Source organism: Ranitomeya imitator, chromosome 2 (assembly GCF_032444005.1).
Source record: "Ranitomeya imitator isolate aRanImi1 chromosome 2, aRanImi1.pri, whole genome shotgun sequence".
In the NCBI taxonomy this organism is placed as follows: Eukaryota; Metazoa; Chordata; class Amphibia; order Anura; family Dendrobatidae; genus Ranitomeya; species Ranitomeya imitator.
Window position 1 is genome coordinate 279659337 of NC_091283.1, and position 20753 is coordinate 279680089.

A 20753-nucleotide genomic window follows, 5' to 3' on the forward strand; every position below is an offset into this window, starting at 1 on the left:
AGGATTGAAGTCCGATTAGACCACTTGCTGACACAACACCGCAACAGGGTGTGTTAGGCAACTCTTATAATAAGAGCACCGAAGTGCGAACTGTGCCGTGCTGGCAGGCCCTACTAAGCACCCAGACGTGGGTCAGGAAGCGCACTACTGGCGCGTGGTGCCGCACTGGCGGTCACAGCAATAGACGCTGATACGTGTGTGACACGTTGAGTGATTTGTCGGGCGCTAGATAGCAGCCATACTCCATACGCGAACATTCATACAATAGGGTAGGGGTATTTAATGAACGACTTGCACTCACAACAAACACACGTATTCAATTGTACACTAGCGCATGGCCGTGCGGTCATGCGCAGTTTATATAATTGCAGGACAGGAAGTGGCCACAGAAACTTTGCCCTTCCAAGACCTGCCAAGAGGACCAATGGAATGCGCTGCAGAGCCAGAGCACATGACCCTCGATCTCCAACGGGAGATCTTGCTCTGGGCATGCTCAGTGTGCGCAAACAAGGACTTAGTCCCAGGGAAGTCCGCTCGCCGCTGACCAGCACTGACTTTAATGGCAGGAGCTGAAGAAGCAGCAGTAACTCTCTGTACAGAGTGAGAGCGAGCAAGACACTGGGAGCGACGTCCCTGCTGAGCAGACTCCACTGCGGCTGGAGGAGAATGGGAGACCGCAGCGGAGACGGATCGAGATTCCCCCTGTGCAGCAGCGGAAACTCGACTCCTAACACACACAGGAATAGATTTATCCAAACCAAAATCCATAACATACACACACTGTAAGGATTCTGGACTTTCCTGGTGCCTGTTCGCCCTGATCCAAGATGGAGTCTTGGATCTCGCCCAGTCATGGAACTTCCTGTCTGTCCTGATTAGTTAAGTCCAGATCATGTGTTGTCCTATGCCTGAGTATGTTGTGCTGCTGGCTCCTGAGCTTCTGCCGGTTTGCTGGTGTAATCCCTGCTTCTTCTGCCCACTACTCGGTGGTCTGCCTTTCTCTATTCAGCTACCTCTCGCTTCTGGAACTTCTACGACGGGCTGCACACCAGTGGAAGTATCTTCTTTGTTTGCAAAACTTTTCCCAGTGTTGTGCCTCTTTGCACAACCACACCAGGTGAGCAAGATTCAAGTTGTGCTTGTCTCTTCAAGAAAGCTTTACTCATCTGCTACGCTTAGATAGCGCTCTCCCTCTTTTTTCCCTCGTCCTCTCTTTCCTAGGACTGTATTCACACAACGCATCATCTGTGAATTATTGGACTCCTACAATAAGTACTGTGCACTTGTGTAATCAAGTTTTGCTAGACTTCCTCATTTAAAGGGACACTGTCACCTGAATTTGGAGGGAACAATCTTCAGCCATGGAGGCGGGGTTTTGGGGTTTTTGATTCACCCTTTCCTTACCCGCTGGCTGCATGCTGGCTGCAATATTGGATTGAATTTCATTCTCTGTCCTCCATAGTACACGCCTGCACAAGGCATCTTGCCTTGTGCAGGCGTGTACTATGGAGGACAGAGAATGAAATTCAATCCAATATTGCAGCCAGCATGCAGCCAGCGGGTAAGGAAAGGGTGAATCAAACACCCGAAAACTCCGCCCATATGACCCAAAACCAGTCCCGCCAAATTCAGGTGACAGGTTCCCTTTAAGTACTGTGTGCATATGCACTAATAACCTTATTGGACTTCCTTGTTTAAATATCTGTTCGCCTCTCAGTCTGCTGTGATTTACTTTTTTGTGCTGAGGACCTTGTTACTACTGCAGGAATATCTGTATTATGCTCTGTTTGCTGTTTACTATATAGAGCTGAAGACCTCATTGCAATTGCAGAAATATCTATGTCAATTCTGTTTACATTTCTGTTTCGAGTAAAAACATTCTTTACTGCAACTTTGTTCTCGGACTGGCTTTATCCCATGCTATTAGATTCCGTAGTACCCATATAATTATTACATGGATACTCAGGCCATAAAGGAATCTGCTGGGATAATGTCGACCGAGACAAAGATGGATCAGTTGTTTTCTATGATCCACTCTTTACAGGGGGATATTGAGGCACTGCAAAACAAGGTTGCTAACTGGGAGGCCCATTTTGGGCAGGCTCTTCAGGATTTAAGTAATGAGGTGGCTGGTCTGATGACTGCACGGGCACCTCCACCTCCACCCAACTACTCCTCCCAAGTTACCACCATTTAGGTTCAGTGGGTTTGTAAACCAATGCCTTTTGTATTTTGATGTGTATGCCACCCATTTCCTTACTGATCAATCTAAGGTTTTATATATTATCATGTTGCTCACTTCCCGAGCTCTTGCATGGGCAAATCCGCTTATGGAGACTCGTGACCCTCGCTTGAATAACCTTGATGATTTTCTTGCTGCTATGTCCCTGATGTTCGATGATCCTAATTGACGCACTACTGCTGAGACCGCTTTGTTAGCATTACGTCAGGGTAAGCGTTCTGTCATCAAATATACGCTATTGAATTTAGATGGCTGGCAGTGGATACAATTTGGGACAATTATGCTCAATTACCTATTTTTAGGAGAGGATTGTCTAATGTGTTGAAAGATGAACTAGCTCATGCAGATGCTCCAGAAGAGTTAGACGCTTTTATTCAGCATTGTGTACGTATTGACATACGTGTTACAGAACGTAGACAGGAGAAATTTGTAGCCTCTAATCGTGTCACTAACTCTTTCCTCCTAAAGAATCTACAAGCAAGTCCTCTTGGGAGGCTGAACCAGTTCCCATGCAGGTGGATATGCGCTACAGCGTCGTGAGAATAACGAGCGCAGAGAGCATCGTTTCCGGGAGAGTCTGTGCTTTCACTGTGAACAGTCAGATCATTTCCTCATCAACTGTCCCAAGCGACCTCGCAAGGTATTAGCCACAGACACTTAAAATTCACAGACAGTGATGCCGTGCTGGAGGGACCTGGGTTTGATGCAGGGCATCACTTTCTGTGTATTTCAAGTGTCGTATCAGTGGCCCAAAGGCATTTAACCCCTTAAAAACATCAGTTCCTTATTCAAATCTGTGAAAATGAGCTGTTTGCCCACTTTGATGCCAGTTCTGGTGTCCAGAACCCATTTGGGCCGGGCTGAAGGGACCTGGGTTTGATGCAGGGCATCACTTTCTGTGTATTTCAAGTGTCAGATTGGTGGCCCAAAGGCATTTAACCCCTTAAAAACATCAGTTACTTATTCAAATCTGTGAAAATGGGCTGTTTGCCCATTTTGATGCCAGTTCTGGTGCCCAGAACCCATTTGGGCCAGGCTGGAGGGACCTGGGTTGCTTGCATGGCATCACTGTCTGTGAATTTTAAGTGTTGTATCAGTGGCCCAAAGGCATTTAACCCCTTAAAAACATCAGTTCCTTATTCAAATCTGTGAAAATGAGCTGTTTGCCCACTTTGATGCCAGTTCTGGTGCCCAGAACCTATTTGTGCCAGGCTGGAGGTACCTGGGTTTGATGCAGGGCATCACTTTCTGTGTATTTCAAGTGTCGTATCAGTGGCCCAAAGGCATTTAACCCCTTAAAAACATCAGTTCCTTATTCAAATCTGTGAAAATGAGCTGTTTGCCCACTTTGATGCCAGTTCTGGTGTCCAGAACCCATTTGGGCCGGGCTGAAGGGACCTGGGTTTGATGCAGGGCATCACTTTCTGTGTATTTCAAGTGTCAGATTGGTGGCCCAAAGGCATTTAACCCCTTAAAAACATCAGTTACTTATTCAAATCTGTGAAAATGGGCTGTTTGCCCATTTTGATGCCAGTTCTGGTGCCCAGAACCCATTTGGGCCAGGCTGGAGGGACCTGGGTTGCTTGCAGGGCATCACTGTCTGTGAATTTTAAGTGTTGTATCAGTGGCCCAAAGGCATTTAACCCTTTAAAAACATCAGTTATTTATTCAAATCTGTGAAAATGAGCTGTTTGCCCACTTTGATGCCAGTTCTGGTGCCCAGAACCTATTTGGGCCAGGCTGGAGGTACCTGGGTTTGATGCAGGGCATCACTTTCTGTGTATTTCAAGTGTCAGATCAGTGGCCCAAAGGCATTTAACCCCTTAAAACATTAGTTACTTATTCACTTATTCAAATCTGTGAAAATGGGTTGTTTGCCCACTTTGATGCCAGTTCTGGTGCCCAGAACCCATTTGGGCCAGGCTGGAGGGACCTGGGTTGCTTGCAGGGCATTGCTGTCTGTGTATTTTACGTGTCAGATCAGTGGCCCAAAGGCATTTAACCCCTTAAAAACATCAGTTACTTATTAAAATGGCAAGAATTGACTGTCTGCCCACTTTGATGCCAGTTCTGGTGCCCAGAACCCATTTGGGCCAGGCTGGAAATAACTGGTTTGGATGCGGGGCACCCTGTTCTATATGTCTGCAGTGTTAGATCAGTGGCCCAAAGGCATTTAACCCTTTCTTCAGCGCTCTTTGGTGCCCACTTTGATGCCCATTTTTGTGCCAGTTTTATTATTTTTGTAGCCGTTTTTAAGCGTATTCACATTAGGACACCTCACTGCATTGTCTTTTATTATTGTGATGATTATTTTTAGTTGTTAAACATGCAAAAAACTTCAGCCTCGTGTTTACATTTCTGTTTCGAGAAAAAACATTGTTTGTTGCAACTTTGTTCTCGGACTGGCTTTATCCCATGCTATTAGATTCCGTAGTACCCATATAATTATTACACACATGGCTCAGCTCCTTACACCTCATACACACACTGCTCCGCACCGAATACATGTGGTTCCGATACGTACACCTCGTACACACATGGCTCCGCTCCGTACACTCTGCACACACGACTCTGCTACATCCACACTGTAAACCCCTCCTGACCCCACACAGAAACTTCCCCTCATCCAGCACCATGACAACCAGCACAGCACAGTCCTGCATACACTGAGGCCCCTGATCATGTGACCCCTGACTCCTCCCCTCCTGTGACCTCATCACAGGTCCTGTGCACAGAGCAGCCGTATATGTGGAGTGCGGCTCTGCGGGTGGAGGTCGGTGCTGGAGGCTCCGTTATTCTCTATGTGGAGTGCGGCTCTGCGGGTGGAGGTCGGTGCTGGAGGCGCCATTATTCTCTATGTGGAGTGCGGCTCTGTGGGTGGAGGTCAGTGCTGGAGGCTCCATTATTCTCTATGTGGAGTGCGGCTCTGCGGGTGGAGGTCGGTGCTGGAGGCGCCATTATTCTCTATGTGGAGTGAGGCTCTGCGGGTGGAGGTCAGTGCTGGAGGCTCCATTATTCTCTATGTGGAGTGCGGCTCTGCGGGTGGAGGTCGGTGCTGGAGGCGCCATTATTCTCTATGTGGAGTGCGGCTCTGCGGGTGGAGGTCAGTGCTGGAGGCTCCATTATTCTCTATGTGGAGTGCGGCTCTGCGGGTGGAGGTCGGTGCTGGAGGCGCCATTATTCTCTATGTGGAGTGCGGCTCTGTGGGTGGAGGTCGGTGCTGGAGGCTCCATTATTCTCTATGTGGAGTGCGGCTCTGCGGGTGGAGGTCAGTGCTGGAGGCTCCATTATTCTCTATGTGGAGTGCTGCTCTGTGGGTGGAGGTCGGTGCTGGAGGCGCCATTATTCTCTATGTGGAGTGCGGCTCTGCGGGTGGAGGTCGGTGCTGGAGGCGCCATTATTCTCTATGTGGAGTGCGGCTCTGCGGGTGGAGGTCAGTGCTGGAGGCTCCATTATTCTCTATGTGGAGTGCGGCTCTGCGGGTGGAGGTCGGTGCTGGAGGCGCCATTATTCTCTATGTGGAGTGCGGCTCTGCGGGTGGAGGTCAGTGCTGGAGGCTCCATTATTCTCTATGTGGAGTGCGGCTCTGCGGGTGGAGGTCGGTGCTGGAGGCGCCATTATTCTCTATGTGGAGTGCGGCTCTGTGGGTGGAGGTCGGTGCTGGAGGCTCCATTATTCTCTATGTGGAGTGCGGCTCTGCGGGTGGAGGTCAGTGCTGGAGGCTCCATTATTCTCTATGTGGAGTGCTGCTCTGTGGGTGGAGGTCGGTGCTGCAGGCCCCATTATTCTCTATGTGGAGTGCGGCTCTGCGGGTGGAGGTCAGTGCTGGAGGCGCCATTATTCTCTATGTGGAGTGCTGCTCTGTGGGTGGAGGTCGGTGCTGCAGGCCCCATTATTCTCTATGTGGAGTGCGGCTCTGCGGGTGGAGGTCGGTGCTGGAGGCTCCATTATTCTCTATGTGGAGTGCGGCTCTGTGGGTGGAGGTCGGTGCTGCAGGCCCCATTATTCTCTGTGGAGTGCGGCTCTGCGGGTGGAGGTCGGTGCTGGAGGCGCCATTATTCTCTATGTGGAGGGTGGCTCTGCGGGTGGAGGTAGGTGCTGGAGGCTCCATTATTCTCTATGTGGAGTGCGGCTCTGCGGGTGGAGGTCGGTGCTGGAGGCTCCATTATTCTCTATGTGGAGTGCGGCTCTGTGGGTGGAGGTCGGTGCTGCAGGCCCCATTATTCTCTATGTGGAGGGTGGCTCTGCGGGTGGAGGTAGGTGCTGGAGGCTCCATTATTCTCTATGTGGAGTGCGGCTCTGCGGGTGGAGGTCGGTGCTGGAGGCTCCATTATTCTCTATGTGGAGTGTGGCTCTGCGGGTGGAGGTCGGTGCTGGAGGCTCCATTATTCTCTATGTGGAGTGCGGCTCTGCGGGTGGAGGTCGGTGCTGGAGGCTCCATTATTCTCTATGTGGAGTGTGGCTCTGCGGGTGGAGGTCGGTGCTGGAGGCTCCATTATTCTCTATGTGGAGTGCGGCTCTGCGGGTGGAGGTAGGTGCTGGAGGCTCCATTATTCTCTATGTGGAGTACGGCTCTGCGGGTGGAGGTCGGTGCTGGAGGCTCCATTATTCTCTATGTGGAGTGCGGCTCTGCGGGTGGAGGTCGGTGCTGGAGGCTCCATTATTCTCTATGTGGAGTACGGCTCTGCGGGTGGAGGTCGGTGCTGGAGGCTCCATTATTCTCTATGTGGAGTACGGCTCTGCGGGTGGAGGTCGGTGCTGGAGGCTCCATTATTCTCTATGTGGAGTACGGCTCTGCGGGTGGAGGTCGGTGCTGGAGGCTCCATTATTCTCTATATGGAGGTCAGTGCTGGAGATTCCCCATTACTGGGTGTGGAGATACAGGGTCAGTGGTTGCCCTCGTCCGCTGTCTTGGATGCCTGGACCTGGGCTCACACCACTAAACACCCACTATCTCTCTCCTCGTGGGCAGAAAACTACTCAGACAACACAGGGTGAGGGTAACAGTGTGGCAATGGTTTATTGAACCACAAAACAGACAGCTATCACATAAAACAGTCCCGGCACAATACCCAAGATGTTGCACATTACAGAGTCTCACCCTTCCGCTGACTCACCAGGATAATGGCAGCTGTGACTTCAGATCTTCCAGGGTCGCTACCCCACCTGTAGCACGCGCACAGAGAGGAGGTAACGACAAGCGTAGGAAGATGACAGACCATTGAGTTCATACAAAGTACAAGGCCAGTTGATCAAATGATCGCAACTTCTCCAAACATCTCCATGGAACCAGGTGACCGGCAGGTCCCAATCCTGGCTTTCTCAAAACATATCCATGGTTCAGCGATGGTCAAATGTGGCAGCTCTGTATTTCTTCAGTTGGAGTGATAATGCCATGACTTCTGTAATGTAGACTCCCTGGACACAGGCAGATTCTCGTCTTTTATAGGTAACAACTCTCATTCAGTCGTTCCTCAACAGCCTTGGGGGAAAATGGAAGGAGGCCATCCCTCACTGCTGGAGTGTGCAAACAACATGCATAGATTGTCCTTCATATTGCAGAGCACCAAAGAGTCATTAACATATTATAACAAGCATTCAAACATTGTGCCTTTATTTCCCAAAGGTAGTAGAACAATCCTAGGAAAGATACAATAGCTAATAGCAGCCAGTCAACCATTGGCAGCCATTGAAGATTAAATCAATGACAATAAGGGCCAACATTCATTTTCATATGAATTCTAGCTCATGTCCATGGGCCTACTGAAATAATATGTATGGATAATTCATATTAAATGCAATGTCACCACTCTGGACTTGGGGAACTTTAACCCCTTCAGCACTAAGACTTTTGGGGTCTCTGTGTGGTGTGAACAGTAACATAACGGCTGCCACTTTACCTGGCTCTTCTAGATTGCCTTTGTGTGTTGGCAGTTGAGGTAATATTTTGAGGTATTTACTGTATGTTTGCTGACATCAATCCTAGGGGTTAGTTTTGGAGAGACATCTGTCAGGACAGGCCGGATCGAGCCGCCCCCTCCCCCTGTGGCCTAAGCGAAGGCCATCATGACATGGGTTAGGAGAGGAGGGGTGGGTGGTTTTTAGGCTAATTACATGGGAGGGGGGCTAGTGGTAGGGGGTAATGTAAGGGGCAGGGGGTGGGGGCCGGTCAGTTCCTGCTCACCTTCACAGAAGCATCAGGGCCAGTGTGGATGCTGTCCTGGAGAGCCTGAGGGCGGCTGCAGCTTCTCGCCCTCCTGGCTGGCTGGAAGCACAGGTGGCTCACCTTGTGGACAGCGGTAGTGGTGGGTCCTTGCTAGCGGTCCCCCCTCTGGAACGGAGAGCTCGGCGGTCACGACATCCCGAGCGGCTGTCACCGGATTCCGGGGCACGTGCCCCCGCAGGCGCAGGAGCCCCTCCCAGGACCCTCCAGGCCAGGCGCCAGTAAGGGCAGCGGCGAGCAGGCCCCGACCTGGGAGGAATCCGATGGGTAGGCGGGGCACAGCGGTGGTTGCGAGGCCCTCACCTCGTGGTGCGGTGGGGCGGAGCCAAGATGCGCCGGGCAGCGTCTGGGGCCCAGAGCATCGGGAGGCCGCGGCGATGATGTGCCTGCCTCGGCAACTGCAGCTGGGTCCGGAGGATTGGTGGAGGTCAGAGGGTCGGGCGGCCTGAGGCTAGACTGCGCCGGTGGGGGGTCCCCCTGCTTCGGGGCTGCAGTCTGGACAGCCTTCTGCGGCGGCCGGGAGCACGGCTGGCATCGAGCAGCGCGATTCATGATCACCAGCCCAGATGGCATCCTCCCCTGGCACCTGGAGTCCGAATCCGGTGCATCATGTATCGGCGACGTTCCGGAGCAGCCGGTCGGATGGGCAGCTCCAGGGTCCAACGGTGGACGGGTCGGTGGCGGATTGGGCAGTCCGGATACCGGCACTCCGGCTGGAGGGACCACAGATCCCTTGCAGCCCGGTGAGTATGCGTCTGTGTCTTGGTTTTGTCCTTCTGATGCGTGTTCGCCTGCAGTTAGTGGTGGTCAGGGGGCGCTTAGCGGTGTAGCTGCGGCAGGGTTTGCAGGCGGCGGTGAAGCGGCAGGGGTCCGGGAGTTTTTGGCTAACGTGCAGAACTTGCTGGCGAGATTGGATCGCGGTGTGGGTCCGCAGGGGTATTTGGGAGCTTGGTCGGGCTCTCAGCGTGGATCGGTTAGTGCAGCGGCGGCACAGGCTGAGGTCACGGAACCAGAATCATTTCTGTGCAGACGGAAAAAGAGAAGGAGTGCAGGATCCACTTAGATGATAGGGCGCACTTGGAGGTATACGTGTGTTTTGAGGGCCCGTTGGGGGCGCATCTTAAGAAAGACGTTAGGGAAAAGATAAGAAAAGATGAATATGTGGAAATTTTTTCACTGCTTCCACTGGAAAAATTTAATGTGGATAAGGGGAAGAAGGAGGATACGAAAAAGGAGAAGGAGGAAAAACGGTGGTGGCGTTTGATTCCCCAGACTTTTGCTGATTGGCTTCAGGCTTTCGCCATCCTGGCCAGTGTCATTGGAAAGAAGGCTCCCGAGAATTGTTCGGGTTTATTTTGTTACATGGATTCCATCAGTGAGGCTCACAGGGTGTATGGCGGTCAGGCGATGCTTGGGTACGACGAGCAGTTCAGACAGAGAAAAGCTGTTCGGCCGGCCATTAGATGGGACCATAAAGATATTGGTCTCTGGTTGCGAGTAATGGCGCAGTACAAGTTCGGCTATCCCTTTCACGGGGGGGCCAGTGGTTCCGGCCATGGTTCACAGCCCGTTGCTGCGGGTACCTCAGGTAATGCGGGACAGGCAGGCGGACAGAAGTTGGGGTCTGCTGGCAATTTAATGAGGGACAGTGCAAATTTGGAGTCAATTGTAAGTGTAAGCATTTGTGCTCCCACTGCAGCGGTTCCTCCCACGGAGCCGCAAAATGTTTTAAGAAGGGCAAGGCAAAGTCAGGTTCAGGTAATTCACATGGGTGAGACACCGGTGAAGGTGGAAAGGATGGCCCCTTATCTAAATAGATACCCGGATAGGGAAAAGGCGTCCTTGTTGTTGTCAGGTTTTATGGAAGGTTTTGTTATTCTGGCCCCTTCATTTGCGGTTCCCTTTGTTAGAAAAAAATTTGCGATAAGCTTTGTTGCACGCTGAGGTGGTTTCGGAAAAATTACGCAAGGAGGTGGCGCTGGGCTGCATGGCGGGCCCATTTGAACATGCTCCGTTTGAGGATTTAGTCGTTTCCCCTTTGGGGGTAGTCCCTAAGAAGGAGGCGGGAAAATTTTGCCTGATTCAGCACTTGTCATACCCCAAGGGTCGATCTGTAAACGACGGCATTGATCCTGAGCTGTGTTCGGTGGTGTACGCATCATTTGAGGCGGTGGTTTGGGTGCAAAAATGCGGGAAAGGCGCCCTTCTTGCCAAGACGGACATAGAATCCGCTTTCTGCTTGTTGCTGGTTCATCCGTCTAGAGTTAGACTTCTTGGTTGTTTTTGGGAGGATCGATTTTTATTTTTATTTAAATTTTTTTATCGCTAGATGTTTGCCCATGGGCTGTTCGTTATCTTGTGCCCTGTTCGGTTCGAGGCGTTTAGTTCCTTTTTGGAATGGGCGGTACGGGATGTTTCTGGTTGTGATTCGGTTCTGCACTACTTAAATGATTTTTTTGTGCGTCGGCCCGGCGGGGTCTGACTGTTCCAGGATCTTGAGTGCAATCAAATGGGTGGCTTTTCGTTTCGGCGTTCCGCTGGCTCCTGGTAAGACGGAGGGCCCGAGCACGTGTTTGTGTTTTTTAGGTATCATCATTGATACCGTTCGGTGGGAGTTTCGGTTGCCCGAGGACAAAGTGGCAGGCCTTCGGGACGATGTGTGGCGGGCTGGTCACCTGCGCAAGCTGCCTTTGCGAGAGTTGCAATCATTGCTAGGAAAACTTAATTTCACTTGTCCAGTCATGCCGATGGGCCGAGTTTTTTCTAGGAGGTTGGCTAGCGCCACGGCGGGAGTCAAGGCTCCTCACCATTTCGTACGGTTATCGGCTGAGCACAAGGAGGATTTGGCGGTTTGGAGTGAGTTCTTGAAGACTTATAATGGCAGGTCCTTGTTTATCGAGGGTGTGATTGACAATGAGTCTTTGGAGTTATTTACCGATGCAGCTGGTGGGTCGGGTTTTGGAGCGTACTTTTAGGGAAAATGGTGTGCGTCAAAATGGCCAGCGAGTTGGATTTCTTCTGGCTTGGTTCGTAACATTGCGCTTTTGGAAATTTTTCCCATTTTGGTAGCGGTGCATTTGTGGCAGGGGATTTTTCGAAACAAGCGAGTTCGTTTTCACTGCGATAACATGGGGGTGGTTTGCGCGATTAACTGCTTGTCCGCATCATCGCCTCCGGTGGTGTGTGTGTTAAGGCAGTTGGTGTTGTTGTGTCTGACTTTGAATGCACACGTAACAGCGTCGCATGTGTCGGGAGTTCGTAATTCCATCTCTGACTCTTTCTCGTTTACAGTTCGATCGTTTCCGGTCTTTGGCCCCGGGGGCACAGACGGTCGGGTTGGAGTGCCCTGCGGAACTTTGGCTAGTGGTATCCGGGACGCTGAGGCGTTGATTAAGGCGTCGTTGGCTCCTAGAACTTGGGAGGCTTATCAGGCAATTTGGACTGAGTGGGAGGACTTGTTTTCGGCGGCGTCCGGTGGGTCGAGCCAGCAGGATCAGGTGGGGTTCTTGCTGTCATGGTTGAGTTGTGGGGCATTGGTTGGATGGTCATCTTCTACAGTATCAAGAGTCATGGCGGCTTTGACCTTTGGGTTCAAATTGCGGGGTCTGCGCGATATTACCAAGTCCTTTTTGGTGCAGCGAGCAGTAAAAGGTTTCAGGCAACGGCCGGAGAAAAAGGATTCTAGACGGCCGATTTCCTTTATTGTATTAAAGAAGTTGGGTGAGGTGTTGTCATCGTTATGTTTTTCGGTTTTTGAGCTTTGTTTGTTTCGGCTGGTTTTTTCCTTTGCCTTTTTCGGGGCGTTTCGAGTGGGCGAATTGGTGTCGCCTAGTAAACAGGTGTCGGGGGGACTTTTGGCCAGGGATGTGTTTTTGTCTGATGGTCGCGTGGAGCTGTGGTTGCGGCGATCGAAATCGGATCAGGAGGGCCGGGGTAGCAGGATCGTGTTGGGCTCAGTCGCGGGTTCGCCTATGTGTCCTGTTGCCTGTCTGCGCCGGTTTTGGCACCTTCAGCCTAGGCGCGATCTATCATTATTGTGCCATCAGGATGGTTCCTGTTTGTCTTGCTACCAATTCACAGCAGTTTTTAAAAAGGCGATTGTGCTCTTGGGTTTGGATGGGGCCTGCTTTGCCCCCCATTCTTTTCGGATTGGGGCCGCGACTGAGGCAGCACTTGAGGGTTTGGGGGCTTCCACAGGTGGCGCTCAAACAGATTTCGTAGTTATGTGTGGCCACAGGGGATGGTCGAGGGGGTGCTATAAGAGTTGCATTGAGGGCTTTTCTATGGTTCGTGGTTCATTTTGGGTTTGTGTTTTGTTTTCCAGGTCCCCAGACATTACTGGTGTGGATTCTCGTACACTCATATGTTCATTGGGGAGCTCTGCACGCCAATGTGTGGACGGAGGGCAGACAGCTTGGTTTTGACCGAAGTGTGACAGTGATCCTGTGGCTTGGTTTTCGGGGGATGGCCTGGAATCGAGTGTTGCACGAGATCCATAACAGTGTGAGTTTGGACAGAGCCCCGTATGTGTTGGTTTTACATGTTGGGGGTAACGATTTGGGGGTCCGGCCTTTTCGGGAGTGGTTTAAGGATATAAAGTAGGATTGCTTGAGGTTATGGGTCTTGTATCCAGGTTTGATCATTGTCTGGTTTGAAATTGTGCCACGAAAACGGTGGAAGCATATGCGGTCTTTGGAGAAAATAGATAAGGCCAGGATAAAAGTTAACAGGGCGGTGTCCGCCTTCGTGTCTCGGAATGGGGGCGTGGCGGTGAGACATTTTGAATTGGAAAAAGGTAAAGGGGAGTATTGGTTGGCTGACAGTGTTCATTTGAATGCCGTGGGCATGGATTTTTGGTCTCTGGGTTTACAGGAGGGCATTGAAAGGGCCATGGTTATTTGTTTTGGTGGGGTCTCGGGCCTTTAAGGTGTTCAAAGGCCTCTCGTTGTGGCGGCTGGGGGGAGTCCTTGGAGTTGGTGGAAATTGGTTTGGGGGGGGATCCATTGGCATATGGCTTCCCTGTTTGGAGTTTAATATGTTTCCGATCTGGTGAATGGTGGTGGGGAGTTCCGGCAGGGGTGGTCGGATCTCCAGATTATTATCGTGAACAGTGAACCCTCTTGTGGGTTTTTTGGTGCTCCCGAGCCAGGGTTACAACAGCTGGGAGTAAAACATTGGTTAAGTTATGTTCACATTATGGGTTGTTAAATCACCAGATTCTTGGGGGCTCCAAGGACTTCTCCTAGTTTTAAAATGTTAATGTTTTTTCCATTTATTGTTAATGTTTTATGTTTAATAAAAGAGGCTGCTGTGGCCTATACTATTCCAAAGAAAATTATAGTCTCTGTCGTTAATTGGAAAGGGGGTGGGTAAATAGTGGGTTGGTAAAAAGGTGAACCAACAATCGGTTGGACCAAGGGGTATTTGCCATTTCCCATGGAGCGCCTTCGACTATACCAAGGTCAAGACAACCGCATTACTAACCCAGTAAGCTGAAAGAAAATAGACATTCTGAAAAATATTTTATTTGTAAAAAAAAAAAAAAAAATCCTCTATGCCTGATTCATCAAATTGTTAAAAAAAATTAAAAAGCCATGCTGGTTCCAAGGAGTCCACGAATTCCAACAAAGTCCACAAATGGCAACCTAAAAAACGTAAAATGAAGAGGGAATTAAATGAATATAGACAAGAGACAGTCCTTCATTCATCATCTTGGTACAACCTATGGAACTATGTTCTGATATCGAAGTATCATAGGTCACTATGGTTCTCACAGTACAGTCATTCCCCCAAACAGTATAATGTTCCCACAATACTGCCATCCCCCATTACATGGTATATTTGTGACGCTTGTTACTACTCTTGGACAAAATCAAAAGGTCCGAGGTCAGGAGCCAGGAGGGTACGTCATAGACAGAGGGGTGATACAAAAAAATAGCCAGGTCATGGCCAAGGGTTCAAAATACCAGGAAGATAGCGGATCAAGCAAAGGGTGAAAACGCACAGATTCAGAGCACGGTCCTAGGTCAGGCAGCAGTAGAACAGAGCACAGTGAAACAAGGCAAAGATACACCAGTGAGCAAAATACTACAATTTGCACTAATCTGAGACAGAGAGCTGGTTAGATACCCAGGTAATTATCTGAACCACTATCAGTACATGAAACATAAACTGACCCACCATCAGTACTTAACTACGTCACCAGAATCATCATTAAATTAATACGTCACTAGAACCTCCATCAGTACGTGAATACATCACCAGAACCACCATAGGTATATGAATACATGACCAGAACCAAGAGTACTTGAATACAAGAACTAAGTACAACAATCACTTGTTATATCAATTCAGCCCCATAAGCAATTGTATGAATTTGCAACCATACAACTTGCAGTATGTCCTTAAAAATGGTAAGAAGATACTTGGAGTTTTTATTAACAGCCATCATCACACTGTGAACCATACAATGATCATTTACATTCAGGTATCTTATGGATTACATCTTCTCTGGAGTCGTCTTTCTTTCGATCTCCATCTTGTCACAGCTGGTCTCTGCCGACCTCTTTCTTCTCCGGTATTTTGAAGCACATCCTGGTCAGTCCCAACAAACTTATGATTCCTACAGCCAATAAGTTGCTGATGCAATGGCCAACTTAGCCAGTGATTGAGAGCATGGAGAAGATGTCTTAGGCCGGGGTCACACTGGCGACTAAAACAGGCGAGTGCAATATGATAAAAAATCGCATGGCACTAGGATCAATGTTATACTATGGGGCTGCTCCCAGCAGCCGATTTTTTTTTTTTTTTTTTTTTGTCGGCCGTTTTCCTCAGTCCGAGAAAATCACAGCATGCTGCGATTGTCACGGACACTCAGCCGACTCTCGGCTCACTCGCACCCATATAAGCAAATTGGTGCGAGTGAGACAACGCACATCACTCGGATATCATCCGAGTGATGTGCATTAAACGCTGTCCCCGGCAATGGAGGAGATGGAGAAATTAGTTTCTCCACCTCCTCCGCAGCTGTGCTCCGATCCGCTCTCTGTGAGAGTTAGGCTTGGAGCACAGACGCATGACACTCGGCTCCCGCTCGCAGTAGAGCAGGAGCCGAGGGTCACTAGCATATCGCATCCGATGCTCTCGCATCCGATGCAATGCGCTAGTGTGACTCCAGCCTTAGTCAGCAATTCAACTTGTGTTCCAGTCCATACAAGACTAGAGAATACAACATCTACACGTTCTATTTCCTGATATGTTTCCCCTTGTTGTCATTCTTTATGATGTTACATTGGCTCACTTTCTTCTTATTCATTTCCCTGCAATATCATATCCACTCAGTGGACATCTTGTATACTAAGAGAATTTTTCTGAATTAATCATTAAGGATGGATATGGACAGGGACCAGATGGCTGAGAGAATATTACTCCTCACCCTAGAGATCCTCTTCCGGCTTACTGGAGAGGTGAGAGATTCTGATGACTTCCCATTACATCATTCTTATCTATGGGAATAACAGATAGACAACTGTAGAGGTGAGGACTCTGGAAATGTCTGTACTGAGATTTATTAGTGTATCTCTCCATAACCAGGATTACACAGTAGTGAAGAAGACCTCTTGTGAGCGCTGTCCAGACCTGGTGTGTGAGGAATGGGGAAGACCCCTGAGCCCAATCACAGGGCCTCCACCTCACCTGATACATGAGAACTTCAATGACCGGAAGATTCTAGAACTCGCCTACAAGATGCTTGAGCTGCTGACTGGAGAGGTGGGAAGGGAATGCTGGGACATTATACAGTAACGCTGTGAAGGGATCAGGGGCATGATGGTATCATTGTATGTTTCAGGTTCCTATAAGATGTCAAGATGTTTCCGTCTATTTCTCCATGGAGGAGTGGGAGTATTTAGAAGGACACAAAGATCTGTACAAGGATGTCATGATAGAGGTTCCCCAGCTCCTCACATCACCAGGTAATAGACAGGACTAAATACACACGGCCTGTAATTATCTGAATGTAAAGAATGAATTCAGTCCCTGTATGTGTTTCCTCCAGATCTATCCAGTAAGAGGACAACACCCGAGAGATGTCCTCGTCCTCTTCTTCCAGAGGACTGTAAGCGGGAAGATCCCAATGTTCTTCAGGATCATCAGGTAGATGGACAGAAGGTGTCATGAGATCTCCCCTATGATGTGTAGACGGCTGTGAAGGTCTTGTCCTCAGTCTTGTTTTATCTACCAGTATTATATGTTTTATACTTGTGTAATGAGAACAGTGGAGATGGCAGGATTAGAGCTGATCATAGATGTGACTTCTCCATCTGTCTGTGACTTTTCCAATATTTGTTTCAGGGTGAAGCTCTAACCCATATTAATACTACAGAGACATATGTGAGGGGTGATGAGTGGTGTAAAGAGGAGAATCCTACATATGACTACCCAGGTGAGTAGTATCTACTAAATGCAGAGAAGTCACAGATTCTTCTCAGTCTCTCGCTGTGGCTACTTTATCGGTTGTGTAATCCGGCCGTTTCGTGTGATCACCATTTTGCCTCTAGAGTATAACCTTCTCCTCCATCCAAAAGTGTTCATATAATTTTGTGAAAGCCCTTTCCTATTGAACTTACAACCTGGAGGATCCACCTACCTCAAGGGATTAGAAGATTCTGACCGTTACCTGCACAGTTCTGTAAACTACAAAGCCATGTCGGAGCCAGAGAAAGCTTGCACAACAGCAGGGGGGCAGGAGCTGAATGCTTTCCTGGAACCATGAAGGAATAACCCAAGCTGCAGCCTTTACTGCTGGGGTCTTGCGGACTGCAGTTAGGAGAGTCAGGATCAAGGCAGTGGTGCTGGACCTAGGGTAGTCAGAATAGGCAAGGAGGCAAGCCAGGACCACGGCTAGAGAAATGCTGTCGGGCCCACTAGCCACAAGGTACCACCAGTTGGCATCTTGGGTGAGGTTGCTGCGTTCAACTGTCAGTAAAGATGGGAGTCAATAGAAGAGATTAGGACCCTTCATCACATCTCATTCAACCAGTGGGCTGTAGAGGTGGAACACTTGCCTTGAAGGCTGTAATAGCTGATTCCTGGAACCAGTTGTCACGTTCCTCAAAATAGAGGGGCAACATCGCTGGTATGCGGTGCGTGTAATCCCAGAAGGAAGGGAGCAGGATGAATCCTTCATGAGGAATGAATGTGCCTGGGAGAAGCTCCTCGAGGCCACTCCCGAGAGATCGTACTGTCCTTGGGGTTCTCCATCTCCTATGCTGGAGCAGGCGATGGTGCAGGTGATAAAGAGTTCTGTCACCCGTTTCTGTATGCACATTAAAGACTTGTATGTGGCGCTGTTCACACTGTGGCAATGCACAGCATCCAGGTTAACAGCCTAGTCATTACACCCTTCTATTAGATCAGGCGGGCTGCCCAGTGCTATCAAAATGCATCCCATGTGAACAATCAGGGTTGGAACAGTCCCTCAAACCTCCTGAGGAATGAGAAGAAGAATCTCACACCTGAAGAGGATTATTGCATTTTTTCCTGTCTTTGCAAGTTCTGTAAAGTCTTTGAGTGTAGGAGTACATCAAATACATCTTAAAAATATTTGAATGAGGCCCGCCAGTTGTTAACCTTTCAAGGCTCTATGGATGACCTTCCTTATAATGTTTTCCTTGCTTTGAACTTTTTGCAAAGCCTTTATGAGTGTAGAAGTATAAAATATTAAAAATATTTCTGGATTCAATTAGTCATCCATACAGTTTAACGTGCTTTGTGTAATATTACGGTGTTTTAAAATTTAAAAAAAAACACTTGGACTGATGCAATTCTTTAAATGTTTGCTCCAAAAATTTACTTCTTGGCATACATACTGTATAACCTGCTTTGGGTGAAATTTTGTTTGTTTGAAATAAAAATAATAAAAAAAAGGGTCTGCTACAGGTGTACACATTTGGTCCTTCGCTACTCGGTCCCCAGCCACCACTATTTGTCCCGATGTGGCGTCCCCATCTTCTACCAGTACGTGTCCACTATTATCACGTGTGCCCTTACCAACGTGGTTACTGTAATTGTCCACATGTTGGATGTTAAGTGGACAATCACTTGTGCTAAGGGATGCTACATTTCCCTAACCACACACTGAGTGAATATTGTGGAGGCTGGGCCCGAGTCCAACCCTGGCATGGCACATGTGCTAACGACACGGAGAATTGCTGACCCTACTTCTATCAGGGTTTCCTACTTCCTACTCCAGTTCCTGCAGCCCCTACTGCTCATCTACCTTCTTTAAATTGCTATCTCAGAGCACGTTGTCCACATCAGCCGGAAGCTGGAAGATCTGCAGCACTGCTTTAGCAAAGTGGAAACAGACTCTGCTGAAGCTAATTTGTCTAGGAGACAATCCGCGCACCGCTGCAGAGTTATTGAAAGGAATAAGAGACCAGGCAGATCTGTGGCTCTCGCCGCAGACCCTACAACCTAGCAAGCTCACACATGTACCTTGCTTGTGTAAGGTGACTGAGCGAGGTAGTCGTGGCCGAGCTGCTGCTTCTGCTCACTCTGGCACCCTACAGACAAAATATGTCTCAGTCCCAGAGTGCTGCTGTGTGTGGGGTGCATCACACTTACTTGTGGCCCACATTCCTCCACTGACTTTATGCTCCCATCTTCCAGAATCTTCAGAATAAACAATCCAGGGGACAATGAATTAGTTAAAACACTCGGTGGGAGTTCGGGTCCCCGCCCTGCATGTTTGGCTCTCTTTAGACAGTTAATGAACATGCAGGGATTGTCTGCCACACACTGTAATGCTGCAGCCATGTTGGTTGTGGAATTACAGTGATTGGCTGGACACACAGCGTCATCAGGTCGATATCAGACCTGACGCCACCATGCTCCTCACAGTCTGCTCCAGAATCAGGCAGTGTGGGGAGAATTGCCGCTGAGCTAGGGAGAGACTTGCTTGGTTCTAACTTCGTGTTGGTGTACCATATCTAATACACATATCCATCTCAACTAACAATCCTTCTGACTGAGGACTAATAAAGCTGCATAGATATCAGCGCTACGCAGGCAGTGTATGTGCCAGACTGCAGTGCATATTGCAAGAGGGTCCATTCCATTTCTGTCTGCTGGTATTACAGATATTTGTAGACCTAGCCTCAGGTACTGGGAGCCAGGAATAATTTTTTTACAGGCCAGCTATTTCAAACTGTGGCTTCTCTGTCACACGGATCACATATAAGTTCGTTCCAAATTCAGCCATTTGTAGTGAACGTGGAAAATATTGTCCTCCATTCAAAATGGGCACGGCGCGTGGCAAGGGATGGCAAACTGGATGTGATGGTGCATGCAGAGGCCGTGAGCAAGCTGAAATTGTGCCACAAGAAACACCCACATCTTCTCATCCGACCTTCCTGTCCGAATTACTAGGGGAGCGCAGCACACCACTATTGAACCCAGAGCAGTGTTAAATGGTTATTGGTTGGATAGCAGATAATGCATCCAGTCACTGTGCCACCACCAGCCTGTCTTCCACATGGTCAAGACTCTAGCCGTGAGTCTGGACCGCATATTCCTCACCCTGATCCTCCTTCCTCACACCCTGTTGAGTGCCTGGAGACAACTGATCCCACACTTGGACACTCCGAAGAGCTGTTCACTTTTCCATTTATAGATTCGGGCCTCTCTCCCAGTCCACTTGAATCGGGGCAAGAGGAGATCGCATGTAGCAATGCCCAAATATTTGAGCAGCCACGGTCACATGAAGGCGATGGTGGGAAAGTGTCACCAGAGGTGAACGATGATGATACACAATTGCCAGAAAGTCAGGAGGAGGACCAGGGTGCGGAAGTGAAAGACGAGGTGGTGGATGATATAGTAACTGACCCAAGCAGGCAGGAGGACATGTAGAGTGAGGACAGCAGCACACAGAGGGAGGGAGATGTAGCACCCCAACATGCAGGAAGAAGCAGTGTGGTGGCCGCAGACAAGGCGGACAACTGTTCCCCATAACACCAATGCGACGGAAGTTGCCAGTCCAACTGTTAGGTCTTCCCTAGTCTGGTTGTTTAACCCCTTAGCGACCGCCGATACGCCTTTTAACGGCGGCCGCTAAGGGTACTTAAACCACAGCGCCGTTAATTAACGGCGCTGTGGAAAAAGTCCATAGCACCCCCCAGAGGCCGATTTTCTCCGGGGTCTCGGCTGCCGAGGGTAGCCGAGACCCCAGAGAACATGATTCGGGGGGGTTTTAACCCACCCCGCATTTGCGATCACCGGTAATTAACC

The 20753-nt window shown here is 49.3% G+C and overlaps 1 protein-coding gene across 2 annotated transcripts in view; it reads left to right on the forward strand.

Annotated features, from left to right (window-relative positions):
- The first annotated feature begins 472 nt into the window (after positions 1-472).
- LOC138663137 (oocyte zinc finger protein XlCOF22-like) overlaps positions 473-20753 on the forward strand; it is a 41757-nt gene continuing 21476 nt past the window's right edge. Inside the window, exons 1-6 of one of the 2 annotated variants that reach the window (XM_069749275.1) lie at positions 473-1117; positions 15853-15931; positions 16059-16235; positions 16315-16438; positions 16522-16619; positions 16818-16908. In XM_069749275.1, coding sequence (XP_069605376.1) covers positions 915-1117; positions 15853-15931; positions 16059-16235; positions 16315-16438; positions 16522-16619; positions 16818-16908 — 772 coding nt within the window. In that variant the 5' untranslated portion in view covers positions 473-914. Of the gene's footprint in view, positions 1118-6558; positions 6719-15852; positions 15932-16058; positions 16236-16314; positions 16439-16521; positions 16620-16817; positions 16909-20753 lie in introns of those variants that run through there. The other variant, XM_069749276.1, reaches the window with a different exon arrangement.